At 41.2% G+C, this 27,667-nt stretch overlaps 2 protein-coding genes across 6 annotated transcripts; one reads left to right on the top strand and one right to left on the bottom strand.

Moving 5' to 3' along the window:
* The first annotated feature begins 25 nt into the window (after positions 1-25).
* nudt7 (nudix (nucleoside diphosphate linked moiety X)-type motif 7) lies at positions 26-27,662 on the top strand. 3 transcript variants are annotated; one of them, XM_037255482.1, is made up of 6 exons: positions 26-424; positions 1,106-1,264; positions 1,401-1,472; positions 25,450-25,566; positions 26,400-26,475; positions 26,832-27,662. In XM_037255482.1, exons 1-5 carry the CDS (start codon positions 266-268, stop codon positions 26,451-26,453), a joined length of 561 nt encoding a protein of 186 aa, XP_037111377.1. In that variant the 5' UTR covers positions 26-265; the 3' UTR covers positions 26,454-26,475; positions 26,832-27,662. The 3 variants fall into 3 exon arrangements, with proteins under 3 accessions (XP_037111377.1, XP_037111378.1, XP_037111376.1); XM_037255483.1 differs by lacking the exon at positions 25,450-25,566; XM_037255481.1 differs by lacking the exons at positions 25,450-25,566; positions 26,400-26,475; positions 26,832-27,662 and having other exon boundaries at positions 1,401-3,515.
* Positions 4,391-26,114, bottom strand: LOC119125039 (nuclear factor of activated T-cells 5-like). Of its 3 annotated transcripts, none has more exons than XM_037255478.1 (12): positions 25,763-26,114; positions 17,978-18,106; positions 13,690-14,302; positions 13,061-13,244; positions 11,907-12,097; positions 11,647-11,819; positions 11,316-11,450; positions 11,183-11,235; positions 10,966-11,098; positions 10,496-10,677; positions 8,264-10,415; positions 4,391-7,941 (listed from the first exon to the last, which is right to left on the bottom strand). In XM_037255478.1, the coding sequence occupies exons 1-12, from the start codon at positions 25,833-25,835 to the stop codon at positions 7,577-7,579; spliced, it is 4,383 nt and encodes a 1,460-aa protein (XP_037111373.1). In that variant the 5' UTR covers positions 25,836-26,114; the 3' UTR covers positions 4,391-7,576. The 3 variants fall into 3 exon arrangements, with proteins under 3 accessions (XP_037111373.1, XP_037111374.1, XP_037111375.1); XM_037255479.1 differs by lacking the exon at positions 25,763-26,114 and adding an exon at positions 14,872-14,934 and having other exon boundaries at positions 17,978-18,108; XM_037255480.1 differs by lacking the exons at positions 13,690-14,302; positions 17,978-18,106; positions 25,763-26,114 and adding an exon at positions 13,582-13,595.
* Positions 27,663-27,667: the final 5 nt, after the last annotated feature.

The following is a 27,667-nucleotide window of genomic DNA, read 5'->3' as shown; positions in this document are numbered from 1 at the left end:
TCCTCCAGTCCAAGGTGGCGCTGTGGGGCCTTCTGGTAGTAAACACCGCTGACATACTGTCTGCAAAAAAGAGTAAATCGTTTTGTTTTCGCTTTAACTTTTTATGGCCAACTATATAACCCACCGTGCAACTTCATTTACAACCTTGAATTAATCAACTCATAACTAAAGCTTTTTATTTTACGACGTTGCTACAAACTCATGGCCGTTAACGTTAGTCTACCAAGCTGTCGTCGTGACTTTCCTTCCACCTGCTGCGACGAGAATGGACGTCAAGGAGACGATGGCGGCGTTCAAACCATTTGACGTCAGAAAGCAAGCAGACATACTCGGGGAAGCAGAGCTGCCTCAAGCTTCCGTTTTGGTCCCTCTGTTTGTGAGGAGCGGGAAGCTACATACTCTCATGACCCAGCGGTCAGAACAGGTAACCGGGGGGCACAAATGTCAAAACCTCACTCTGAACCAGTAGGTCAGTAACTTGTCGCCCGCGGACCACCTGAGGACCCCACAGGGGTGTTCTTACAAATAAAAAAAGCGCTTACCGTTAATGGGACATTTTGTTTTTATTGGAATGTTCAATTTGAAAATGTCAAAATTTGACGAGATTATAGAAAACGTGTTATGTATTTTTAAGGGCTTTAGCAAGCTATTGTTTAAACACCTACTAATACTCTCCATCAATTAAAAATGAAAATTATGTATAGTCAAGAAAAAAAAACCAATTATGCGAGAAAAAAGATATATTTATACAGAACTCAACCTGACGAATTAAATTGGAATTTCAAAACAAAATGTTGATTTTACAAGGATTAGCTTTTAACGAATTTCAGTCCGATATTTTTTAAAAAACTCACAATTTTACAGGAACAATGTTAGATTGTTTTTTTTTTACAAAAGGGTCTAGAAACCGTGAGTATAGCCATAAATAAAAAAAAAAAAGTTTTTTCTCATCCCTGTAGGAATACATCACATTGTGCAGCTCATTTACGTCAGTTATAACTATTTCATTAGATTTTTGTATTTCTATTCTAGATTTGTTTTTCATACATATACTGTTCTGAATTTACTACCTTTGTAATGTTTTTGTCTCGCTGTGTGTGTGCAGCTGAGGGTGAGTGCAGGCGAGGTGTGTTTCCCAGGCGGCAAGCGAGACTCCAGTGACAAAGACGTGGTGCACACGGCCTTGAGAGAGGCTCACGAGGAGATCGGTCTTCCACCGGGTGATGTCCACGTCATCTGCACACTCCAGCCCTTTATCACAAAGGTACAGTGAACTCTGGCTGTATCGTGCATCTCATGACACCCCACCAGACCCTGCCTCTTAAATGCTCATGCAAAAATACTGATCTACAAAAAACACATAAAGTGCAGGTCTTCAACACTTTCTATCTTTTGACCAGAATTCTCTTTTGGTGACTCCGGTGGTGGGTTTCATCCCGGAATCATTTCTCGCCTGTCCCAACACGGCAGAGGTGAGTGCCGTTTTTACGGTGCCATTGGACTTTTTCATCAGATCAGTCGCTGCCGCCAAGGCCACATCGCTTTCCTTTGACTTTGTGGAGCCCCGCACGGAAGTTAGGTATCACATCTGGGGTCTGACTGCCATGGTGGCCTTCATTGTCGCCACCATCGCGCTCACATCAAAAGCAGAGGGTCATGCAACTTTTGACATAGAGGACTTGATGTGCAGGCTCAGGCAGAGGTTACAACAAATGAGGACACCAAGTAAACTGTGACTCATTTGATTATTTCAATTAATGATTGGGATGTGTACAGGACAACTGGGCTTAATTTTTACTGTATAAATGTATAATTCTATTGTATTTTCGAGTGAAAAGGACAAAGTGGTAATGTTTAAAGCTGTGATTTTCTGAAAGAAAAAAGTACATTGATGAAGCTCTAAGGGAAGAAGCAATATTTTCCAAATAGTTTTAGTAATTATGAGAATTTATTTCCTATTGCTACATTTTTCTCAGATTATGAGTCCCATTTTATAAATTATTTTTATAAAAAATGGGCCAAATGCTTCTTTGCTGCAGTGTATTTTTTATGTAATACTTTTAAAAAAATATTTAAATATGACTTACAGTTCTGGTTAAAAAAAAAAAAACTTGACCTTTTTGCTATTTTGTCTATTTTCCCCCAAATAAATTAATCCGAACATTTGTATTTCATTCTAATAGCATAATAGCTTGTCATTTTTGAAGATTAAAACAATGAATTCAACCAAGACAATATGCCTACCTTGAACATTGAGAGATAAGATTGCCAGGTGGAGAGTAGATTGCCATGACCTGGATGCTTTGGAATCTACACAGTACACATGAAAACACATCTCTTAGGAAGCGCAAATATTTTTAATCGCTACTGTGGTAGTTAACACTCACATCGGCAATTATGCTATAAGGCTAACAATTATGAATTTGGGATATGTTTATTTTTCCAAAAATGTGTGATTGACAACAAAAAGACCTCTGGATTTGTTATTCATTTTTTATTTAATTTAATGTAGCAGCAGGATTACAGAGACAAACTGAAGAGAGTATACAAATGTCCAGACCAAGGCCAAATACATAATAATTCAGATGAATGATAACACACTGGGGTGCTTGACCATTATCCCTTAATGCAGGGCTGTAAGGCTAAATATATATACTACGCACACACACGCACACACAAAAACAAACACGCACACAACTGAGAGAGAGTGAGAAAGCAAACAGAGGGTAAGCTCCTTTTGACTACAACAGGACGACATACGGCTCACGCTATTGGCAATGAACAGTAACCATTTTTTTTTTTTTTGCATTTCACAGCGACAGTAAATGCAGTGAAAGCGCGGCAGCACAAAAACACCCTTGCAAGGAAACAATTGCCATTATTCTGTCCCTTTTTTTAAACCTCAATTCAATCTCATGAGGCACCCAAAATAGAATATCATGCAATGGTTGTTAAAAAAAACATTAGCAGTAAAACAAACAGTGTGGGCTGTAAAAATACAAAAGTGGGGAGTATAGCGAGTAAACAGCAGAGACAACCTTTTCTTTTTTTTTTTTTTCAGTCAAGGCACACAAAGTTCTGTTGAAAGCGCCACCGTTGAAATTCAACATACCCCTGCAGTATATTTCACATTTAAATATACACGGATATTCATTCACACAACAGTGAAAGACAGAAGTGTGTGTAAAAGGTTTTGTGTGCTTTCACCCCCCTGCTTCAGTTGAGTGTTTTTCTTCTTCTTCAGGACCGACAATGATGAGAAAAAAACAAAACGGACAAATGTACACATTAGCCACAAAACGTTCTCCGCAAATTGGTCTGATGTGCACAGAGCATGAGGTAAAACAATTACATTCATGAAACCGAAGCTCACTCACTTTCTTCTTCTAGTATGGCTTTAAGCATACTTTTCTCACATGTGCTCTTGAGTTCCCGCTATAATCAAGAGGAATGGAATGCTTGAAAACGTCACTGACTAGTGTACGCTAACCTGGCCTACAGTTTACTGGATAAGTTTAAAAAAAAAAAAAATAAAGCCACTTGAGATGCTTGACCAAGAATTGATGGGAGAAAAAGAAAATGCCACCAGCGACAGCGTAGCGCGTGCCACACTGGGTCATTACTATCGGGATCCGAGGTTTACGCCGTACCACATTTCCAGGCTAGGAAATTCATGGTGAGCAAGAACATACTTTTTGTTTGTGCTATATTAATGGCCGATGAGTGTTTTCCCTCTATTTTTACTTAATATCTTTTTGCGATAATCCTGATTTAAGTGGGCTGTGACAAATTACTGGGTTATATTAATACTAAAATATTCTTTTGAGAATAAAGCCAAATATTTGGAGAAATAATTTCAAGACAAGATTTTCATGAGAAAGTCATACTGTGTATACAGAAAATCCCCACGTGTGTGGTTCGCCTATAATACATTTGACCTATTTTCTTTTTGAGGAATCTTTACCCCACTTTTAGCTCAGTTTATTCACATTTTGGGACCAAAATCTAAATTTGAATTGTTTTTCTACCCGATACGCACTCATTAATTTTTTCCAGAACTTTTGTATTCTTTATGGCAAACTATAGGGGAGTTTCTATTTACAAATTCAAGTCTAATTCCTTGTTTGGCATGCTAAAACATGGCCAATAAAAACTGAGTTGTTAAACACATCTTTATTTAAATATCATGAAATAAAAGCTGAACTTCTGAATTTTTGCCTTATTCCTTGAAACCCAAAACTTTACAACAAAAACAAAAGGATTGATCCTACTGTTCCAATACCTGTGAAAGGGACTAAGTTGCAAAGCCAACCAAACAATGACTAAGGTCCTCGAAATATAGTAACACAATGAAAAGAAGTACTTAAAAGGTTTATTATTTTTTCTTTTGCGCATCCCAAAAGTTGAAAAAGTGGTCATTTTTCAGAAGTAAAAACACTGTTGTCAATATTTGCAAGACTATCAAACCAATAGATGGATGCAACTATTTTATTAATTTTGTAATTGTGTCCCAAAAGCGTTTTAAAACTAATATTAACTGTAATTATGGCTTTATTACTATAAGTTTCTGACAGACCACATATTACATACAAATTTGGGTTAAGTCACCACCGTATGACCAACACTCAGTCGTAAACCAAGGATCCCCTGTATACAAGAAAAAAAAAAGTCAGTTCAATCTGGACTTACTTTGAGCACAACACACCTGTGCTAGCTATCGGGCAAAATACCAGCCCCGATAACTATTCTGCATTGTGAGACTCAAATAACACCTTTCGTTTGTTTAAGTTACAAAAATACTCTACACTTTGATATATGGATACAAAAGTCTAAAAAAGATAATTTACTTTAAAATGGATCACGGACAGCGACAGGACTAGAGTAAAGATGAAAAATGTAAACAAATGAGTGAAACACCATTTTTTGACGTTGTTAGAGATATGCTTAAGTACGTACAGCAGCGTGATGTTGCGACGCTGTTTTTGAATGATCAGATTGGCAGAAATGTTCTTTAGAGTACCCTTTAAAACATATTTCTCTGGACTGTATACTCAACAGTTGCAAGTAGAAATGAGCAGACACGATGATGAGGGCATTTTAAAAATAAAAATAAAACGTCAGGAGCTTTGGTTTGACCACTGCTTCAAAGCAACAACCAGAAGACGATAAATGTTATCACACTGATTATTCCGGTGCCCAAACATGGCACCACAGAACCAAAATGAACACGTCCAACATTGTAGTTACTCAAGAAAAAGTCAGAAGGTGCCAACATCATGTGCTGCCTGCCTACTCTTTAAAACTTCCACAAACACGGGGTAAAACAGTATGAACAAAAAAAAAAAAAAACACACTTCAATGTTACATCTATGGGGAAAAAGAAAGAAAATAACAACAGCCAACACGGGACTGGACAATACGGATTCAAATAACGACTGCAAGGGAATGGCCGATATGTACACGTCCGGACTGAACTGCCGAGCAGTATTCGGGCCACTGAAAAATTGGGGGCAAAAAAGTCGCAATGTTTCGGATAATGTTGGAATAAAAAAAAAAAAAAAATTTGACGAGCAGCTTCATGAGTTCATTCTCGTAATATTCTGACTTCTTATAGTGACATTCAACCCTCTTAAGATGTTATTCTGTATTATAATTGCAAGGGAATTCTGGGATTTTAAATATGGCCCTCATATGCCATTACAGTAAAACCTAAGATATATTTTTCAATCTTTCAATACTAAGTCGGCCTAAACGTTCAAACTATTGATAAGCTGCTCAGTTATGTTTTTATCGTAAAGACTGCCCCCCCTCCCTCTTACCATTGTAATGCATGTTTATGTTTCCTTGTGTGGATGGATGCATGGATGGATGTAAGGATTAGCTGGTTACACAGAGGAGGTTATAAAGTGCTTGAGATAAAATGTCTATAAAATCACAACACTCAAAGTATAAAGTTTCTATCCACATAGTTGGGGGAAAAAAGATCAAACTTCATAGTTGTTTGGAAATACAGATAGAAGTCACAGTATTCAACCGGGTTCAATCTCATTCAGGAGTGTTCAACTTGAGTCAATGAAGACAAATGTGCTTCATAATACTTTTGACTATTACAGTGAACCCCACTCTGTTTCAATTCATCAGTTGAGTTCCCGGATATATCGCAGATCATTAAGCAAACAGTTCAGAAGTGTTAGAATTAACATAACATCTACATGAATTTCCTTCAGCCAGTCTAAACGTTATTATTGGTTTATGTTAGCATTAAGCAAGCGGACATTTTTAGAGAAAATACAAATATTTTTCGAGTTAGCTTTCTTTTGCTGTATGCTCTGTACGTGTTACTGTATCATGCTTTAAAGAAGTTGCTTTAAGGTTTATAATGACAGTAGCACCCATGCTAAAAAAAACTTATTGTAAATAAATCTTAATTGAAAATATTGGATATGTTTTTACTAAACCTTTAAACATTGCTTTGATGGGTTTGATGGGATGAAAATGCCCAAAATGTATAGTGAGCCTTCACAATAGCCACAGAGAGCCTAATTTGTCCACAACAGCATGGTTAGTGCGCTGTATACTTATTTTACCCCCAAATAGTATAGAATATTTAACAAATGTGAGTAAAAGACGAGCGTTCTATTAAACAGCGGATGTCGAGTAGGCGACCTTAGGCTCCCAGCCCAGCCGCATGCTCAGAAGCGGCATCGTCATTCGAAGCCTTTTTACACGGCTTGTTACGAGCAGACATTTTGAGTTTCAGTAAGCCATTACTATTGCAGCAGATTTTGAATGTTAAATCTAGAGTCTGTTGGTTCCAGGTCCATCAAATTGAGGTTCCACTATGGTCCTTTGTAGATTGCAGATTTACAGGAGTGGGTCTGGAACATACACACCCCTTGGAATAATTGGGATTCACTGTAATAGTTTGTGGATTTATTTTCAAAGTGCCTTCCCTTCAAATATACATAACATTAGAGCAGATTTCAGTGAAAAAAGCAAAGAATCTGCAAGAATCACCCTTCAAAGCAAAGTCGATATTTTTAGAGGTTCCACACTCCAAAAAATGAGATTCAGCCCAATGTTTGTCTACAATCAGTTTTAGTCCTTGCCTAACTGTGAAAGCGACTTTTGCCTGCTCACTGCTCTAGAAGTTCCCCCAGTTTTGACATTCTTCCTTCCAGTTTTTTCATCCAAAAAAACAGGTTGATTTGCCCCCCTCTCCTAGGCCCACAATATTAAAACACTCTTGAAAAGCAAAACACTGCATTTTTTACGACTAAAGCAGTTATTACAGGCCTCTCTGATCCTGCAAGAGGGGTAATAACAAAAGGCAGAACATCAATTCAAGGACAATGGATATACAAAGGCTATAATTTATGATAAATAGTTAATAAAAGTGAGTTACATAAGCTCATTTGTTTTTGTTTTTTAAGGTAAAGGGGGGCATTTCTTTCTTAAATATACTTATTTTCAAATTTTGTGGCATTGGCACAAAACACCATGCGTCAGCCAGTCAAGGTCGACTTTAGGAGAACATGGCTACCTTCTCTCCACGTGGTCCGCACGTACACAAACGTCACTGCTTCTGCAGACTTTCCAGTAGGTCCTCAATTTTGCCCATGTCGGCCGCCGCCGATATGGAGCCTTGCAGTGTATTCTGTAAACTGCTCGGTATCTGAAGATTGGTCTGCATGGGAGTTGGCAGGCTTGTTTCTATGTTGGCCTGTAAAACGGGTTGCAGGGTCACCTGGGTGTTGGCCTGCATGGCGTTCTGCAGGCTGGTCTGCATGTGTGCCTGCAGGCTGCTCTGTAGACTGCTGTGCATGGTTGGTGCTGCCTGGGCCAAGGGTTGTTCCATGAGGGGCTGCATGTGGCCTGTGTTCTGGGACTGGTTCTGAACTGGAAGGGTTGAGCCAGATGAGTTGAGCAGCTGGGGAGTGTCTTGAGAGAAGGACAAAATGGAAATATAGTAATATCCTTTGACTGGCGAGTTAATTCAGTCGGTGAGGGAGCTTATTAATCAATTTACTTGGAAGCACTGGACAAACAGTTGCGCTGAGTACATCAAATACAATTTTACCATTTAAATGAGAGAGAGGAAGGAGAGAGGCATCCGTCGTATTTTCGGACCATGTTCACGTCCCTATTCACAATTTGCCTAGCAGTCCAGGTTGTTAGACATTCAACTGGGTCAAAGCCCCTCCCACGACCCTGAACAGGATTGAGGGAGGGAGAAAATAGATGACAATTGAAAGCAACTTACCATTCTGGATGCCAAACACAAACAAGTTGGCTGGTCCTCGCTGGGCCACATTTTCCCCCACGTTCGTCTGGAAAAGCTGTTCTGGGGGCTGTTGGCCCGGGCTGTCCACCACGCCTACAGTACTTTGGACCACAAAAATGGTCGTGCCAGGAGCTGTAGCCTGGTTGTTTAGCTCCTGCGAACCGAGCGTACTCTGTAGGCCAGACAGGGACGCCTGGGGCAGGAATAGCTCCACAGATTGATTGTTGGGGACACTAGAAGAACTTGTGCCCACTTGCATGGGCTGCTGTTCCTGAAAAATGCTTTGCTGTTGGTTCTGAGTGGATGTCGAGGTGTTAGCCAAGGAGCTCTGATCCTGGAAGGACATTGGCTCGGCTGTTTCTGGTTGGGAAAGTCCAACTGGGATGCTGCCCATTGGAGCTGATCCTTGGGTCTGGGTGCTGAAAATGATAGTTTGAGGATTTAGATCTGCCGTGCAGAGGAGGAGACCTGTCTGTTGTGGCTGGGAGAGCTGATTCTGGGGGAGGGAGCTAGCTTGCGAATGGTTCGGTATGCTTTGGAACAAGGAGCCCTGTTGGCCAATGGAAAGTTGCGATGACTGCTGTTGATTTTGCTGCGGTGATTGCTGATGTTCCATAGGGGTGCTCTGCTGTTGCATTTGCGAAAGCTGAGCTTGAGGCTGGTTATGAAACATGGCAACGGGTTGGGGCTGACTGTTGGACGTCTCCATGGTGGAAATGAATGCCAATTGCTGCTGCTGCTGAGACTGAGAGCTCGGCGATAGATACAGGGCTGACCCAGTGGATTGTTGCTCTGTGTTGAGGTTGCCGCCTGTCAAGACTGTCAGGGTGTTCTGGAGGAGTGCGGCTTGAACCTGCTGTTGGGAACTCTGGGTCTCTGCAATAGGCCTGGGCGACTGGAATAGCTGCTGTGGGGGTGACGTATGCGATGGTGGCTGTGTTGGGAAGCTGGTTTGGATGGTAAGCATTTCACCAGGTTGCTGAAGGAGGGAGACCGGCTGCTGGACTTGGGGATTGGAATGGATCTGAGGCTGGAGCAACTCGGCCTGAAATTGCTGCTTCAGGTTTTCTAAAACTTGCTGTTCCTGCAACTGTTGTTGCTGCAGGTTGCTCAGTGCTTGGCTCTGTTGCTGTTGTAACTGATGCTGTTGTAAATTGCTTAAAATTTGATTTTGTTGTTGATCTTGAAGTTGGATGTTGTTTAGAACTTGTTGCTGGCTCTGCTGCAACTGTTGTTGTTGTTGTTGAATGTTTTCCAGAATTTGTTGCTGCTGTAGTTGCTGTTGGTCTTGCGGCTGTAGTAGAAGTTGTTGTTGAATCTGCATGTTTCCAAGGACTTGCTGCTGTTGCTGCTGGAGATGATGTTGTTGCTGTTGAAGGTTACCAAGTATTTGCTGTTGTTGAAACTGTTCCATTTGCTGCTGTTGCTGCTGCTGTTGTTGCATTTGCTGATGCTGTTGTTGCATTTGCTGTTGCTGTATCTGCAGCTGTTGCTGTGGTGACAGTGAACTATCTGTAGCGCCCAACCTAAGACTATTCATGTTCTCTTGGACATGCTGTTGAAGTGTGTCTGCAGCGGATGTAGGGCTATAAAGCACTGAATTTAGCTGCTGCTGTTGCTGCTGCTGTTGTTGTTGTTGTTGCTGCTGCTGCTGGGCTACAGCTGCCTCTATAACCTGCTGGAGTGTGGTGTTACCTCCAGCCTGGAGCTCCCTTACTGCCCTCTCCAGCTGAGCTACGCCTTCCTGGGCAAATAATGGAACTTGTGACTGCTGTGGCTGGGGCGGAGAGGGTGCTGCTATTTGGGACATGGCTACAACCACAACCCCACCACTGGTAGAATTTTCAGAAGGGATGCTTTCCTGAGGGTCTCTAAGGAACTGCTGGGGGACTTCTGGTGTCACCGGGGGGATGGTTGGATCTCCTGACATTGGAAAGGATGCTGTTGGGGCAATGTCTTGTTTTTGTATTGTGTTTAGAGACTCTAGACTAGGAAAGACAGAGGGTGCCTGGGGAAGCTCTACATCCTCAGGTTGTAGGGGCATAGAGCTCTGAAATGACTCCCCGCTTGAATGAGAGCTAGAGCTGAGCTCAAGTGTCTGCTGCACTGAAACAACCGGGCCAGGCGATTGCTATGGTATGAATGGAAAAACATGGATCAGCAAAAGCTATGACTGATTGCTTCTGCCTCATACAGTATATAAACTCTCACCTTGAACACGTTTGTGGGCTGTGGATTGCTAGAGACTTCCATCGGTGTGTCTTCTTGCCTTTTCACAGGCTGACTAGAGCATTCAGTTTGGTCAGAAGACACAGTTTGGATCTGACCGTCAAATATACATGTCTTGAAGGAAGGTTCCTCAGTTTTTACTGCTTGAGCATCTGTATTATCAGCTGGGGGTAAGTGTGTGTGTGTGGGGGAAGATGATAGTGTTATGATTTGGGGCAAAAATATACGTATATCCTAACATACTATATTCTTTCTAATAGCAATGACGATGAAACCCAACGCTAAAGGTGATGAAATTTGTAAACCCAATAGAGACCTTAAATTTAGCACTGATGCATCATATACATGAGTCTATGAAAGTGTTATATTCATGGGAGCACATTATCAATAATAGCCTTGGTGGTTGGCAGTTCATTAAAAATCATGGAAATAAGAAGCTCCAGTCTGATTACCTGAGTCTGGAGAGTATGTAAAAGGTTGAGCTTCATGTGATTTACCAGCATTGGTCATCACAAAAATCCCCACAGAAACTGGCGAAGTTATTGATTGGTTGTGGAAGGGAGGAACTGTGACAATCAAATGATTCTGCAGAAAATGAAGATCCAGTTGTAGTTGTTTTCAAATTATCTTCTGATGCATGCTACAACAAGCCAATTATTTTTCATTTACCTGATGGAAAAGGTCCATGTCAATATTAGCTTCAGCTTGCCAGGAGCTATCATCTAGAAACATGGATAAGTATTATTTCCCTCTTTCAAAACGTCACATAGAAAACTATGAATACAGTAGTGACAATAAATACCTGCAATATTCTCCTGAAAAATAACTTTGGTTCCCTTGAGAAAGTTTTTTCCAATGATAAAAACTTCCTCTCCTCCTCTTACAGAGCAGTTGTGGAGACTCTTTTTCAGGATCTCTGGTACTCCCGCTGGTTGAGCTGGAAAACAGTAGATGATTCTAATAAATAACTCTTATCCTTGTATTTATCACAAAAATAACAAAGCTAAAAGGGGTTCAGTGGTGTCGTGACAAAGTTGACTTACTGACTGTGTGTATTTGATACAATTCAAATGCAACAGGTGTTCCTGTAGCGAAACACAGATTGTTTTGGTTCAACCTGCTTTCCTACTTACTACAGAGAATAGGTGATGAGGTGACTTGTAGGGTGAGGGTGGATCCATCCGTCTGGGGAATGCTGACTCTAAAGGCCAATCGAGCCCGGGTGCTCTTCTTTTTGGATCCTGCCACACCAATACGTGCCTCCACATCAGCGTTACGGAGCTTCAAAATTCCTACGCAGTCCACCCTGTACAAACACAACACAGTCGAGAAATTAATTCTTATGATATTAACAGAAATCCATCAAAAAATTGACCAAAAAAAGAATTCCTACGCAAGTGTCATATCATTGCTGGGCTCCAGTGGAATCTCGATAACAGTGGTGCCCTCAATGTCTACTTCCGTACACGCAGTGGTGTTGCGACCAGTCACTCTGCATGCCTGGTAAAAACCGTGAGGCTTCACTCTGCCTGCGTCATTTGCTACGAACACCTGCAGCACGACTGGCTCGCTAACACCCTCCAACTGGGAAGAAAAGACAACAATAGGATTAAAAAACAAAGCAGGTCACCCGAATTAATAATAACTACTATGTTCTCATGGCGAGCGTTGACAGAGCATCAATCATGGTGACAATATAAATATCTGTGCTTCCAGGTACAGTGAACACCCGCTATATCCCAGTTCGTCGTTCAAACCCCTGCAATATTGCAGATTTTGAGCAGGGGATTTTACAGTATGTATTCAAACCAGAGTTTAGAGTTGAGTGTCTTCAGTGTAAGACCACAAATCTGCAGACAGGAACACTGACATTGGTCTAACAGCCAACGCTGGAATCGGGAGCCAGTTAATGTGGAAGCCAATTGAACTGTAACACAACAGCCTCCACATCACACTAAATTAATAAATTCACAGCCAACCTACTGTAATCACAGTAAAATAGCCAATTCACGTCAGGCCAAGAGTTCCTTGCTACGGCAATTAAGCAGAGCCTTTCATGGCCAAAAAATTTGATAATCAATTGGTTGTCAATTAAAAGTTGCGCCTCTAAATTGGATGTTATTTCATTTTTAGCGGACTAAAAAGTTAAAACATACTAACATTGATCATGGATTTGGCCACGACTCCAGACTATACTAAGACTTACGGAGGTAAGCAGATGCGAAATAGTCTAGAAATAGTGAGAGTACACCATGGTGTAATAAGGAGACAGTTAAATGGTGTCAAAATCTGAATATCGCCTCATCCTGGTTTGCAACGTATTCACTGCGATACATTAGAGTTCACTGTAGACACAACTAGACAGATATACTGTTTATCTGAAGGTCTTTCCTCTGGCTACATGTTGAGTTAAGCTACTTGCTTGGATTTATTACAGTCAGGATGCATATGACTTAATTTTTCAATTGGGTATTGTCATTAAGCGACACAAGAAACAAGGATGTTAGACCAATTCCAATAAGCACCGCGCAATCTCTTTAGTCCAACCTTGATGGTAGGGAATCCTTGTTGTGTGCGGTCTTTGACAGAACCTCGGCTGCCCTCGGTCAAATATCGAGCCCTGTGTTGGGTCTCAGGCTGCACCAACATCTTTAGCTCCTTCCCATTGCTTCTCTGAGGAAACTGAGTAGATAGCGATCCACCCTTGACCGCAATCCCTGACTCGAGAGAGCTGCAATGAAACAAACAATTAAATAAAATTACCTCTGTCATAATTACAGTGGTACTTTGATGGGCAAGAGCCCTAACATAGGTATTTTTTTAGTTTGGTTGTCCTTTTGTGTGCTAAAATCTCCACACTCCCCAAAAGGAAAATACAGAACACACAAATAATACAGTATGAACATTAATTAAACTTTGTACGTAGTAGCTAAAATTAGAAAACGGAGTCACAAACTGTAGCTAAATTAGTAAATTGAGTCACAAACCCAATTAAACTCAAAAGTCAAGGTGCCACTTTAAGCCAAAGTGGCTTTTGGGTATTCAACTCAAGGGACTGGGATACCCACCTGGTCATGGGACTAGTTTTCACAGAACCAATTAAACTCAAAAGCCAAGGTACCACTTTAAGCCCAAGTGGCTGTTGGGTATTCTATTCAAGGGACTGGGATACCCACCTGGTCACGGGACTAGTTTTGTCCGGGCCGAGCTGGGACAGGACAAAGTGAGGCGCCTTGGCACTGTCAGCGTCAAACACATCCATGCTGTCCTCTGGGGGAGCAGGCTTGGGGCCCGGCCGCTGGCGAGGGGTTCGTTTTCTTGATTTGCGCGGCACCTCTGTGTTGTCGTTGTAGGAGAAGGAGCTAACCAAACTGAAGTTGGAAACCGAGTCATCGGCCCATATGCTACTGCTTTGCTCGGACTCTGGCCCCGGTGCCCCGGCTCCAGGGGTCTCTTCTAAGCAGGACATCTGACTGTCATCGAACAGGTCCTCAGGTGGCGGGGATATGCTCAATACAGGTCTCCGCTTTGATGGAGTGTTTTGAGGCTGCTGAACTCCTAGACCTGACCCAGGATCTCCAGCTGCAGTGCCAGCTCCACTGTTGCTCCTGTTGGGAGCAGACATAGCTCCTGCCTCCATGACTTCTGACGCTACAGCTCCATCCCCTCCAGTCGGGTGAAGATGCTGGGGGGCCTTGAGATGGTCGGAAGAGGACGGGCCAACGGAGCTTGGGGCTCCCATGGCCAAGGAGGAGGAGGCAGAGGGGTTGGAGGTGGAAGATGTGGCATCTGTAGCAGCATAAGACAAATAAGTCAGTAAGGACGATCGGCACGGAGCGGGCTAGCAGTCCCACTCAAGCAGTCCCACTCAAGCAGCTGAATTTGTGCAGGGTTTGAATTGGTTTCCCCTCTTCCCAACAGTAATTTCTAGAATGTTATGGGTCCTATGCCCTCACTGTGCATGCGAGAGCTGTCAAGCATTGATCACAAATTCTGAAGTTAAAGTTGAGAAGGGTACTATAGGGCCCACAATGTTTTGATTCCTACAAAGCCCCTTCTCCCAGAAATCAATGTGACAAAACTGACATGCTTCATTTACAAAAACAAAAGCAAACTACAAATTCGTACATACACATTGCCAGAAAGAAACTTAACAAAATCTGGTCAAAAGTTTCATCTATAGCCCAATTTGCAAGCTGCTAATGTGGAGTCAAATTAAATTTGCCAGAGTTGCCAGGGTTATCACTTACACTTTGTGCAATGTGCATTCAGTAGTCAAAAGTATTTTGCGCATGCCAATTGGAAGATTTTGTTGGGACTGAGCGTAGCCATAGAGACAGAATAAACAAGCCTCTGACCTATGGAGCAGTGAACTGCAGACCATTTTATATGCAGACACTCCCTGCCTCAGAGGGAACTTCCTGCAATAAAAACGAGACAGCCAATGAGCAACAAGAGAGCTGATCATTCAAGATTCTGTCAATCAGTAAATTGGATATCTTCAAATTGTGGAGGGAGCACTGCTTTGTGATGTTTTGAAGCATTCATTAGGTTCCTGATCCTCAGTGGGACTTTACAGCATCTCATGCTTCCGATCAGCACTGTTTAGGGTCAGGATAGAAAAAAGATTCATTAACAGTGCAGCTGTCTCAATAATAACACTGTTGACCAGTTTGCTCTTAAGATGCAATTCCAGACTAAAATCGTTCCCATTTAGAACAGGTGGTGGCTCTCCTGAACCACGATCCAAGGTCAGACCACATCAATTTGTCGAGTCCAATGATTAGGCAACTTCACAATTTCATTAGAATGCATGGATCTTTTATATGTGGGAAAAATGGCAGCTTCTCTCAAGTGCAGAGTTGTAACTTTGATAACTTGAAACTTCACAGTATTGACTGTAGAATCGAGAACCACACATTCTTGTTTTTGAAGTACTTTTGCCTTTATCGAAAAGATTGACACTACCACTCACTACACTGACACCTTCTGAAAGATGTGTAAATGTGTCTCAGTAAGTGAAAGAATAGCACATTGGCACAAACTACATAATCACACATAACAGCCTCTATAATGTCGGTGATGCCAGAATGAACGGTTATTTGAGGCCACGGCGAGTCTCTTGATCCGCGGCGCCAGATGATGCTGCATTGATGTTTTACTGCACGGTAAGAGTTTATGACCCAAATGTTTATTTTCAAATTCCCCAAAAAAGCCAAAAGACAAAAAACATCAAGCACAAGCATCAGAGGGAGACGTGCAGCAAAACGTGAGTGAGGTGACAAACAAAGTCTGTTAGGCATTCTGTCAGTGCAAAACAGCTTGAATGGATGGACATCATTTTGTGGGCCTATAAATATGGCAATGACCTAAGGCCCATCTCGGGATTGACCAAAGAAATGTTTAACCAGGACAGATTCTTAGCTGAAAAATGTAATGGCTGAGAAGGCAGGACAAAGACAGAACAGCCACAAGCAAGATGAGACCCCCTTGATGTCTCCATTTAATTAAACTACCGGTACTTTTGTGTTTTATTTAATACACGGCAATAGCTTGATTTAAGAGTTGTTTTATTTCATGACCTAGTTTAGTTGAAGCAGACAAATATGAGCTACCGTAATCTAGGAGCTGCAAGCAAACTATAACACAAATCACATGGGCAGCTACAAAAGGATGCAAGCTAAAAACTAGGATTAAATTAAACAGTACCCTATAGATATTTCAAAACAACTTTAAATAGATTTTCCTACATGAAATGAGTGTATGAAACATGAAAAATATTAAAAGGGTAAAATGAATGACCTGACAAAATGTAGACTAAAACGTTTTACTTGACTAAACATAGACAAATGTTTTCTTGGACTAAAATAAAGACCAACAAGTTGACTAAAACTTAACTAAATGAATTTGAGATCAGGCTGACTAAATGTGCTTAAAATAAACCAGTGCAATTGATATTGGACTAAAGATGGGGCTAAATTTAAAAATACTTGATCAAATTAACACTACAGCGGTTATGAACAGTTGTGAAAGCCATTCATAATTTTCTAAATTGTTATTATCCTATTTTCAAAAGGTTTATATAAACGAAAAGCTTGCTGAAACACACAACTTGCCAACATAATAATGATGTCAATCATTTTCAATAAACTGCGGGCTTAAATTAAAGAGTGCTGTACACAAAACTCACATAGAAAAATAAATAAATAAATAAATAAATTATGAGGCGATCAATAAACAAACCTAGATAGTAAGGGATAAATATAGCATAACAGAGACAAGTCTTGAGCAACTAGAAACACCCACTATTCACATGTTCCAATAATTTAGCTCACCTGAAAAGATGTAAATATCATGAATAAAAGCTGGGAATTAGAAATTTTGTCTCATGTCCAAACTTCAATAAAAACAAAGAAATTATCTGTCCCAATAATTATGGATGGACTATGTGTAGATTGTCTGCATGTGCCCTGCAATTAGCTGACGACCAGTTTGGGGTGTACCTGACCTCTTATACATAAGTCAGCGGGGCTAGGCACCAGCAAAACCGCAACCCAATAAATTGTACAGAAAATGAATGGCTGGGCGGATGGAAAGCTAATTACTAGGGTTGGGGGGTATTCAAATTTTGACACCATTTTACCATCTCCTCATTACACTCGGGTGTACAGTAATACTGTCACTAATTTTAGACTTTGTAGCTTGTGTCGACCTCTGCAAGTAAAGGCTGCAGTCACGACCCAAATTCACCATCAATGTTCGTATCCCTTTTAAGCAAGTTTGAATGGGTTACTAATTGTACTGTTGTTGAAAAATATGTCCCAAAAAAGAATTGATCTAAAAAAAATAATAGTAAATGGTAACTAAGCACTCAGCAGTAAGGGTTGGAATTGGGGGGTTAGATCACCTAATGATTCCCGGGCGCGGCTCCGCTGCTGCTCACTGCTCCCTTCGGGGATGGGTTAAATGCAGAGACAAATTTCACCACACCCAGATGTGTCTCTGACAATCATTGGGTCTTTACCTTTTTAAAATGCACTTTTATAGTGCTTTACCTACACCATATGTTGTTCAAAGTGCTTAACAAGCCGCAAATTAATTTTTGGTTAAATGTCTTAATTATAGTCCCTTTTTTGCCAGTAGGACAGTGAAGAGCAGCATGCACACATTGCAGTAGCAGAATGGAAGATGAACATGGCGTCCTCAACACAAAGACTAAGTGAGGCATGCCTCTGCTGGTATGACTGCAACAAGTATGAAATCAGGGCAGTAATAGGTGGAACGGCTACAAAGAAGACCTTGAAATGCATCATATGGTCACAAATTGGTTTGTCTCTGGAACTGGTGACAGGGTAAAGTTGCTCCCAGTCACCATTTATTTGTTCCTGCTCTCTCAAGATTATTGGAGAACAAATGGAATCTGATCCCAGTTCACGGCGTTCGGCGGCCAATTCAGTGGCTCACCTGAAGCCAAGGCTGCCGATGGAGGAGGCCCCGCCTCTCCCCCGCTCTTCTGGCTCATGGTGGTTGAGTCGGTCTGGGTGGATGACTGCTGGAGCTGGAGCTCTTTGGGGAGGAGGTCATATACAGACTCTGAAATCAAAGATGAGGCGGATACATCATGTTTTAAAAAGGAAAAAATATGCAGCAGTGACTCACTCGCTGTAATGGAGATGGTACGAGCCGTGAGCTTAAGTGTTATAATAATAATTGCTAAATGATAGAGCCCTAAAAAACTCATTGGGAAAGTTGGCCATTAAACCGAAAGGCGCTTAAAATTGAGAAAATGTCATTTGTCGTCTTTCTGCAGAAGGCAGTGGGGTTTTAATAGCATTTTCTCACAGTCATGTCAACTTTCTCATTGAGCAAGATACTGAACTTATAGTTGCTCTTGTATATAAAGTGCTATACAGCTGAGACAACAAATCCACAAAATCTTATGCGAGGGACTCAAGCATGTTCTTGCTCAGGAATATCTGGAATAGCATAAAAGGAGACCCGAGCAACAAAAGCAAAACATTTCCCAAGTCTCCAGATTCTCCTGGCAAAACTGAAATAACAAATGGCATCCCAGGATTAATACAATTATCCACCAGTGAAGTGGCTTAGTGACTTGAAACCCAGAGAGACATTCCCGGATATTTGATAGCAATGCGATTCCTAGAAACCCATTACCAAGCAGCGTGGCGCCTTTGGAATAAGCCCCACTCAATGGCCTAAATAGGCGATTAGGTAGTCTGGTTGCTAGGAGGATGCGACATATCAAAACCCCGGCGTGGCTATTTCGGCTGTGCAACAGCAGCGCCAGGTATGTGTAGTAGTCATTTGATACTGGTCAATCACTGAGCACCAGGATCATGTTGAAAGTGCCAAGACACATGATCTTCAGTGACATCAGCAACACCACTGACTGACAAACACCGCAAAGTTATCGCCGCTTATACTGGAGTCCCCCCCCTCCCCTTTTAAATAACCCAAGGCACTGTCTATTGCCTATAGTTTATCTCAAGACAATCTTTTTTTAAGAAGAGAGTCGTGTAAGCACTGCAAGCTTGTGTCCAGAGGGATTGAAGTTATTACCAGCAGGAAATTGCAATTTCTCAACAAAATGGCATTGGGTTTATAATACTTCAAGTGCCAACATTTGAAAAATTCAACAAACAATGGTACTCTTAAATTACAGAGGTTAAAAAAATAAGGAATCTTATGGTTGCAGTAGGAATTGATTTTCACAGTAACCTAGAATTGCCTACAAAAGATGCTGTCCAGCTAAATTCTACATTAACTCAGTTTTGATGACTCCTTTCATTTCAGAGCCTTGTGTACAGGCTTGGAGGTCTGAAATATGTGCCTTTTGGCTGTCTTAAGATCATATATGCAAATGCATTTCGTCTGCATGACGCAATTAGGACAGGAGTTCTTCCCTTTTGCCAAATTTGGGCTGTTACAGTCGACCTACATTATGAGTGTAGTGAGGAAACCGGTGTGGGCGACATGTGATATGATGTGTCAACACTGGATTAAGTCATGTCATTGCGCCGGTTCGAATGGAGGGCATGGCACTTGAGAATGCTCAGGAGTATTAGCCAAGAAATGTACAATTTTATTTATCTGGCCCGGAGAAGTTCGACGTAGTGGACTTTGGCAATTTCCCATAGCAAGCCTTTATTTTTCTAGTTGAGATTAAATTAGCACCTTTTAAAATGTCTGTAGAGGAATTACACTTTTCTTATCATTTTACACTGTAGAAAAGGGGAACCCCTACAAAAAACAGAAAATTACTTTTTAGAGGCTGAAGTCAGAGGATTTGGACTACTTAAAAGTTAAACAATGGTTCTAAACGATTACACGATTTTGAAAGTAGTTAATTAATTTGACAACCACATAGTTGGTGATTAATCAATTAATTTTGATAAGTTCCCAGTCTTGCCACATTTATCAGCAATATCCTTCAAACATGTATTTTCAGACAAATCTACAAATTTACTTTACTTTTTGTCGTGAATTCTGCTTTAAATAGATCAAAATACAAAATTGTCTATTATTGTCAGTGGAAATGTAGTTTTTTTAAAATGAAAAATTATCCAATCTATACCACATCATTGTAAAAAACCAGGCAAATCCCCCAGCTGCTTTGTAATCGTTTAAATTTCACATTTCCCGTCTGCTGATAAAGTTGCAGGAATGTTTTGGTGAGGTTTTACATTTGTTTTTATAGTTGCCAGAGTAGATCTGTACAAGGTGAAATCAAAGTGGGTCTGAAAACACCAACGCAAGAAGGACGGACTAACATTAGCTCGCATTTAAGACAAATCAAATTACCTCACGTTAGAGGCACGAGCAGCTGATATTGCGCATGCCTAAAGGGTTTTGTCAAGCAGCAAGGTCACTGGTCCATTTTTATTCTTTGCAGCTGGCTTTGTGGTTAAGAGGGGGGCAAATGAATTAGGCTATTCACAAGGGCAATGTTTTTGGCGCACATAAGAAATGTGCGGTGGAAAATGGATCCCTCCACCAAAACACCGCAGCTATGATTATCCTCTTGAACACTTGAGACAAACAGTAGACAAAGAACCTCCCGAATTTCTCAAGTTTTGACTACTCACCTTTTATCTTTAAAAGAATATAGTGACAGGTCAGAAGAATGGCGTGCGGCCTCAGTTAGCTTGCAACATCCGGCATTCGTATCTCGCATATCATAGTGACCTTGCTTTAGAAAAAAGTAAAAGTGGTGACTTAAAGTGAACATTCTACTGGGTGAGAGTTGCTGTCGGCAGAAATGGATGTGTTCATGAAATGTGAGCTAGCCTGCTTTCAAAACATGACTCGCAGGGGGGTATTAAATTCCTTTGTGTACGTTTTGGGTGACTAATTAGAATCGCAGACAGCCATGTAGGGGAAAAAACAGAATCACTGTTTTAATAATATTTGTTTTCTCATTCCAAAAAGAAGTTAGTTGTTAAACTCTTGTAAACTGTATGACTATAGGTTACATAAAAAAAAAGGATTACAGTAAAACCAGACTGAATGTGGTATATGTCTTTTTAACATTTGTTTTTAATGTCTGAATGTTGTGATCTGCCAGGCAGTGCACTTCATTCTGCCTGGACTTCTCCAAGGTGCGATTCCAGTAAAACCACACCCATGATATTGACAAATAGAATGCATGTGTACTAGCTTTCATCTTGCTCTTGTAACTACTTCATCTTTGAGTGTGTGACTGATATGCTTTGAGTAAACAGGGGAAAATCATGGCAGATGAATAGAGATAATTGGATGCTGATTAGTGTACAAAGATTTCAAAGATTACATATTGCTTACAACATACTGGACATGCAAGAGCTTTTATAAGGAATAAGTAATAGTCTCAAACAGGTGCCACAAATGTATGGACATTGGCATGTTGAGGGACAAACAGCGGACAACGGAAAATCAGGCTTAAGCCCATGAGCTGTTTTATTTCGGTTGTGTTAAAGCCCCTGTGGTCTTTCCGCTTATTAACAGCGCTCTTTTGCATGAGTGTTTTGTTCACATTTGCTGCTAAGAATAGAACTGTGGACTGTGCAATGCACTTAGGGGTGTGTGTAGAAATTCTAAGTAAAATTAAGCTCAGGACAAAAGCGTGACCTACAGGTATTGCCTTCCCATGCGGCAAATATTACTTCCGTTTCAATATGCTAAAGAGAATCGAGAATGTCAGCTAAGCGTGAAAGTTAATCATTATTTACAAAATAATCGTAGTTTTCTGTAGCATATGGCTGCTCTTCCATCAAAACACTACTTTTGAAATTTTTCAAAGCTGCAACACAATAACTGCGTGTTCCACCCGTGCACTTAACTACACAGGTAATGGGCCAGTTGCCTGACTTTAATCATTTGGATTCATTGGTTTATCTGTAGAGAGCTCTCAGAGTTGTTTTCACTGTCCCAGAGAGGCCATTACCCGGGCATTTTGTTTTCAGAACACGCACAGTTCTCAGATCACAAGTCTTGCTTTGCGTCATAGTCTGCTATATTAATGCACAGCCAGCTAGCTAATCTACAAAGCATTGCAACTTGGGAGCACTGTTCAATCATCCACAACAGTAGAATATTGTATAATTTTAATTTCAAACAAATAGGGGATGAGAGGCATTGGTACACTATTCCAGTGACCTCCAACAGTTACATGCAGATTTCAAAATGAAGCTTTTTGAAAGAACACGTAAAACAAACAGGACATTTGGCAGTGGCATGATGTTCACCAATAAGCAAGTCTACATACTACGGTTTGACAGCTAGCTCTCATAAAGTGCCTGGAAAATGATTTTCGTTTCAGCGTCTGAGTTAGTTTAGATGATGTACTTGTGTGCAAACCTTCCAAAAACGTTCCACAAGAAGATTCCCTGCAGTTATGAAGAATTATGTTCTTATGAAAAATGTGACTTTTTTTTTTTATGGATCCCTTGTACTGCCGCTTACATTGGCATCTGAAATGCATAAGCCGATATCCCTCCAAAAATGTTAAGCAGTCAGATGCTTGTTTAAAGCAGGAATTCTGGTGGAATGCATTAACTATAATCAGTGTACATTCAAGACGCCACAATACTTGGTTACATCCAATTCTTAACTCGGAAATCCAAATGGTGCCATATGAGTTACTGTGTAAATAGGACGGGCAAAGTAGCCACAAGTGTTGACATAGCTCCCGTTACAGAATGCTGGACACCTATATAAAATTCACACGGCGGGTGGTGTGGCACTCTGCCTTCGTTTACAAGTTCTGTGCAAACAAGATAGGCAGCGTGACGGTAGGCAGTACTTTACTGGATGTTGCGCAATACACGTGTAAAAGAGGCCTTTTGTCTGCCCGACAGTGCCGCTTCAGTATTCTTTGGCTCAAATATTGGTGTGGTTTTGAACTTTCAATGATGCAACAAGTAATTACGACGGTTAATTATCGTGGGCATGGGAATGCCCATCCGGTATTGCGACGTGAAATATAATAACCAATCAGAGAGCTTGTGCGTTTGCTGACGCAAATATTCTATAAAAAAAATTAGAGGAAGGGTTTCCATCACCAACGTGGTTACCAAAATTTGTTCAAGTAAGCCAAACTTCTACTCTCAAAGTCTTTCCCAGCAGTCTGGATGCTGCTCTGTAGAACTTTGTACAGTGTCCATCCATCCATCATCTGAACTTCTTATAACCATCCTTCAATCTGGGAAGTGGCATACGACTTGTTTTGTCCCCTTCAGTTTGGAAAAAGGGTAAATAACGACACAGCGAGTAGGGCTGTTACTCCAGCATGCCGTTAATCTTCTTGGCCAAAAACCGTCAAATGCTGGGGGGCATCGTTTGCAGTCATAAGTTGTCTTGCACCAAACCTCGCTTCTTGTCAGACACGAAACAAAGCAAACGTTGCTGGGTCTCTTTGGAGACGTGCGAGTTGATTGTCTTTCATAGGGTGATAAGGTCATGTTTTTGCTTTGAAATCTATCTTTTGTGACACTATTTCTGGAACCTTTCTGACACCTCATTAGATGATACTGCTAAATGAATCCTGTCATACTGAATACAGTCATTAAGTCAGATTGTATGAAAAAAATGTTAGGGCCATAAATATGAAACAATCAAATAAAAAGCGCCAAGTTGTACCGCCTTGTGTAGTCATACATTAATCTAGTTATAAATCAAATTAAGTTTTACAACACAGAATGTTAAGTGTCACAATAATTGAAGCTTCAGCAAGCGCAACCTGTTCTCTACACCCCCGCCAACATCTACAATAGTTAACTTTTTAAATACACACTATATGACAATTAAGACATATTAAAACGCTGGCAGACCCACAGCTGCAATTTCAGTTTCCACTTTGGCAAAATTCAAATCGGATGACGACCAGCGTCTCAGGCCAGAACGGCTCATGTTCAACCTTTCAAGAGCTTCTGAAATCCAGCACAAAGTCCCAAGCTGACCACAGGAGCTTTGAGAGCGTATTCTGAACAGCTTCAATCAAAGTTGATAAAGCACCCCCTTGCTCTGAAATTAAACACTGCAGCTTCCAGGACTCTTGTCCACAGCATTTAAGGTGCTTGGGCTAGAATTAATGGCGGCATTTTGGTGGCCCCCATGGCAACATCTCCTGTGGGTGTCAAGGAGATGCCAGCCAGCAGCCAGCCCTGTGGAGTGGCAGCACCGTTGTGAAATCAGAGCATGTGACTTGGACACTTCAGATTTGAGTCCAGCTTTGCAAAAAAACAAACCCAAGACAACAGAGAGGCTTGTCAAGACAACAAAACAGCTTTGCCATCTCACCCTACACACGAGCCCAAATAACAGTGAACACTCGACGATTCTCAAACTCACCCACTCCATTTTTTTGGGTAGAACACAACAAAATGATTTGGTTCTGCTGCTTCTAAGGCGCCATGTCACGAGAGGAGTTAGTGCAATAGAAGATTCCAGTCGAGATCTGACTGGCTGGCAAGGCAACAACACTGCTAATACAGTCACTATTTCCTTTCCCCTGTAGTAAATGCATGCGCGTCCAGAAGTGCAACACTAAGGCTAAGTTTGTTCGCTAATAAAGCATGGTGGTAGCAGTGTGATGGTCCAGGGCTGCTTTGCTTCCTTGGGACCAGGACCACTTGCTGTGATTAACGGAAAGATGAATTCGGCTTTTTACATCCTGAAGGAGAAAGTCTGCCCATCGGTTTGTGCCCTCAATCAAGCACTCTTGGATCATGTCGTAGGACAAAACTCCATCACATACTAGCACGTCCACCTCAGAATGGCTCAAAAGGAACAAAATTAAGGTTTTGAAGTGGTCAAGTCACAATCCGGATTTAAATCCAATTGAGATGCTGTAGCGTGACCTTAAATGACAGTTCATGCAAGAAAACTCTCCAATTTGGCGGAGTTGAAACTATTGGATGGCGATGTAGATTTAAATTGGCATCTGAAAGGTCAAATTGAGAAAAAAAGCATACAATCCCATTGCACATTTTTGGGATGCGCATATTGCATGGGCCAATATCGCAATATGAAGATTTTTTAAAATGTTTCATATTTTATTCATAAGTTTCAACAAGGAGTGACAAACAGCTTGAAGCTAGCGCGCTTTGTCATTTTGAAACCGTAAGAGCGTGAGAACAGGCTCTAACGCATTATAAAATCTGTGTTATAATAAATTAAAGTGTTCTGATGTGTTTAAATGTGGTCGTGCGTGAGGGGAAATTTGAGGAAAACGTTTTATATGATTTCGCTATATCGCGGATTTATGCTATCGCTGGTGGGTGGGTTTTGAATGCATTACCCGCGATAAACGGGGGTTCATAGTACACCCCACACAGAATGCGAGGTTAGCTCCATGCTAGTGATCAGTATGGGCGCCAACATCTGTGTACTACCGACAAACATAATCTTTATCTTAGCCCACGATTTCTCTGTTTCAGGTGGATAAGCGACCTGGAGCGTTGTTATCGGAACCAAAAGATGTTAGAACAAAACAAAACCCACGCAGTACATCGGTCTCCACCGCGCATGGGACCAGGGGAAGCCCAAGCACGCAGGTAGCCATCAACGAACGAGCGAGCCAATTGGCGGCTAACTAAATCGGCTAGCTCGGCTAAGTGGCTGATGGCGAGAAAAGCTAACCGCGGCTAGCTAGCAGATTAACGGGGGCGAGCGAACGGCAGGGGGGCATTACCCCTGATTAAAAGCAGGGCCCAAACTAGTTCGCGTCATGTTTATTCTGCCAACCCTTACCTTTAGAGTAGAGAGATTTGGGGGAATTGAGATCGAGATCCGAGCTGAGGAGGGAGACAAAATCAGAGGGCATCGCAGCGCTTCATCGAGGGGAGGGGAAGCAGACACTCTTCGGCAGAAACCAAGTCGTTTTTCCTCGGCCAATCAATTGTGCGTCCCCCAGGTCGGAATGAGATAGAATACGGCATCGAAACACTACGAACGTATTGGACAAATCGGCATACAAAAAAAGTTTTAATACAAAAAAAAAAGCACATAAAAACCCGTTAACTAGCACGTCTCATCACGTTGTGAGTTTGTGAGGGGAGACGCACACACAAACACGCACACACTTCTGTAGAGGTCGGCCCACGTCCTGGTTCCGCCCCCTTGGCTGCGCATGCGCATTGGTGTCAAAACGTTACCAAGGCGGTATAACGCTTCACCAGTACCGTCTTGGTAACGTTTTGTCACCAATGCGCATGCGTTACTTATGCAGCCATAACCCTTACATATGATTCTTTTCCCAAGCATTCATCAAACTATCCTCAAAATGTCTGTCTGATAGTAGTATCTGGATGATGAATCCATCCATGATCAATGTATTTGTATTTAATATAAAAATGTATTTTTTTCCCCTTTCTCTTCTACACCACAGCAACGTTCCCCAACCCAGTACGAACCGGTCTCATGTAAGTACATTATAACATGATAAGGTGTTCCGGGCACGACACACTTGGAGGGGACTCCGAGGATGACCCCAGGATATACTAGAGAGACTGCCTTCCAGCTGGTTTGGGAACATCTCAAACTTCCCCAGAAGGAGCTGGATGAAGTGGCTAAGGAGAGGGAAGTCTGGGATTCCCTGCTCAAGCTGCTGTCCCTTGGGTAAGCGGACCATGGCATACAAAAATATTCTAAAACTGATTAAAAACACATTTCAGTTTCACTAAAAATAGTTATTAAAATTAGCGGTAGCTTTGTTTCAGAGTACCATCTTTCTAGAGGTAATCTTTTTACTTATTCTCCATGTTCCAAAGCTGTTTTGATGGCTTCATCGCCTCTTCCACGAGCCTGTCACATATTATAATATTATAATTTGACAACAGCTTTTGTTTATTTCGAAGTTGGAGGCTTTTCTTCTGTCTTATTAAATTTCTTGTTCCCCCCTTCCAAAGAAGCTCCTCAAAATCTTCTTATGTAATTTTGCAAGCTTGTGTGCTTACTTTTTAATTTTAACAATTAATGCAATTTCCTATTCTTATCGTTTGAAAACATTTCTGCTGACCCCTCAAAGACCAACCAGCACACTTCTGTCCAAAATTTGCAAATGTGTTCTTGAGACTGTTTCTAACGACCTGAAAACACTATCTCCACAGTTCTATTGCATTGGATGGATGGATGGATGGATGGATTGTATCGAAAGGTACATTCCTGATGTTGTGTCCTCCTAAACTATACGTTCTCCCCATGTCATTCTCAACATCAAGGCATACCACATCATGTAGCATTGCTCACAGAGCTTCATAGCGAGCCATTCTAGCATTTATTTGATATCCTTGATATTCATCTTAAAGTCAGTGTACGTTGACCTCACTAATAGCACAACGTTGACATAATAATAGGACAACTACATGCAACGTGACACAATAATAGGACACCTACATGTTTCTCGTTGGGCAAAACTGTACATGCAGCATGCTACTTGTGATATTATATAGAATTGCACTACCTGTATACTGAATATAGACTCCTTCACGAAAAACAAAGTGGCAATGTGTCATTTTAATAATACAATTATAACCAAATCTCATTTTCAAATGTCTTGATCATTGATGTGATGATAATTATTTCATAAAAATGCTAAGTTGTGTAATTTTGCAAAATGAAATGACAAATAAATTATTTTCCCACCCATTCATCCAT

This window comes from Syngnathus acus, chromosome 6 (genome assembly GCF_901709675.1).
Source record: "Syngnathus acus chromosome 6, fSynAcu1.2, whole genome shotgun sequence".
Lineage (NCBI taxonomy): Eukaryota > Metazoa > Chordata > Actinopteri > Syngnathiformes > Syngnathidae > Syngnathus > Syngnathus acus.
The sequence above is the reverse complement of the archived record's forward strand: the minus strand, read 5'-3'. Positions and strand labels throughout refer to the sequence as shown.

Bases quoted from the DNA above. Each gene is read 5' to 3' on its own strand.
- LOC119125039 (XM_037255478.1), bottom strand. From the start codon at position 25,835: ATGCCCTCTGATTTTGTCTCCCTCCTCAGCTCGGATCTCGATCTCAAT. The intron at 12,098-13,060 runs GTTGGACTAAAG...TTTTCTTCCCAG, and splicing joins AAGGATTCCCTACCATCAAG to TTGGAGGGTGTTAGCGAGCC. The intron at 10,416-10,495 runs GTGAGAGTTTAT...TTCATACCATAG, and splicing joins AGCCCACAAACGTGTTCAAG to CAATCGCCTGGCCCGGTTGT.
- nudt7 (XM_037255481.1), top strand. From the start codon at position 266: ATGGACGTCAAGGAGACGATGGCGGCGTTCAAACCATTTGACGTCAGA. The intron at 425-1,105 runs GTAACCGGGGGG...GTGTGTGTGCAG, and splicing joins TGACCCAGCGGTCAGAACAG to CTGAGGGTGAGTGCAGGCGA. The intron at 1,265-1,400 runs GTACAGTGAACT...TCTTTTGACCAG, and splicing joins TCCAGCCCTTTATCACAAAG to AATTCTCTTTTGGTGACTCC.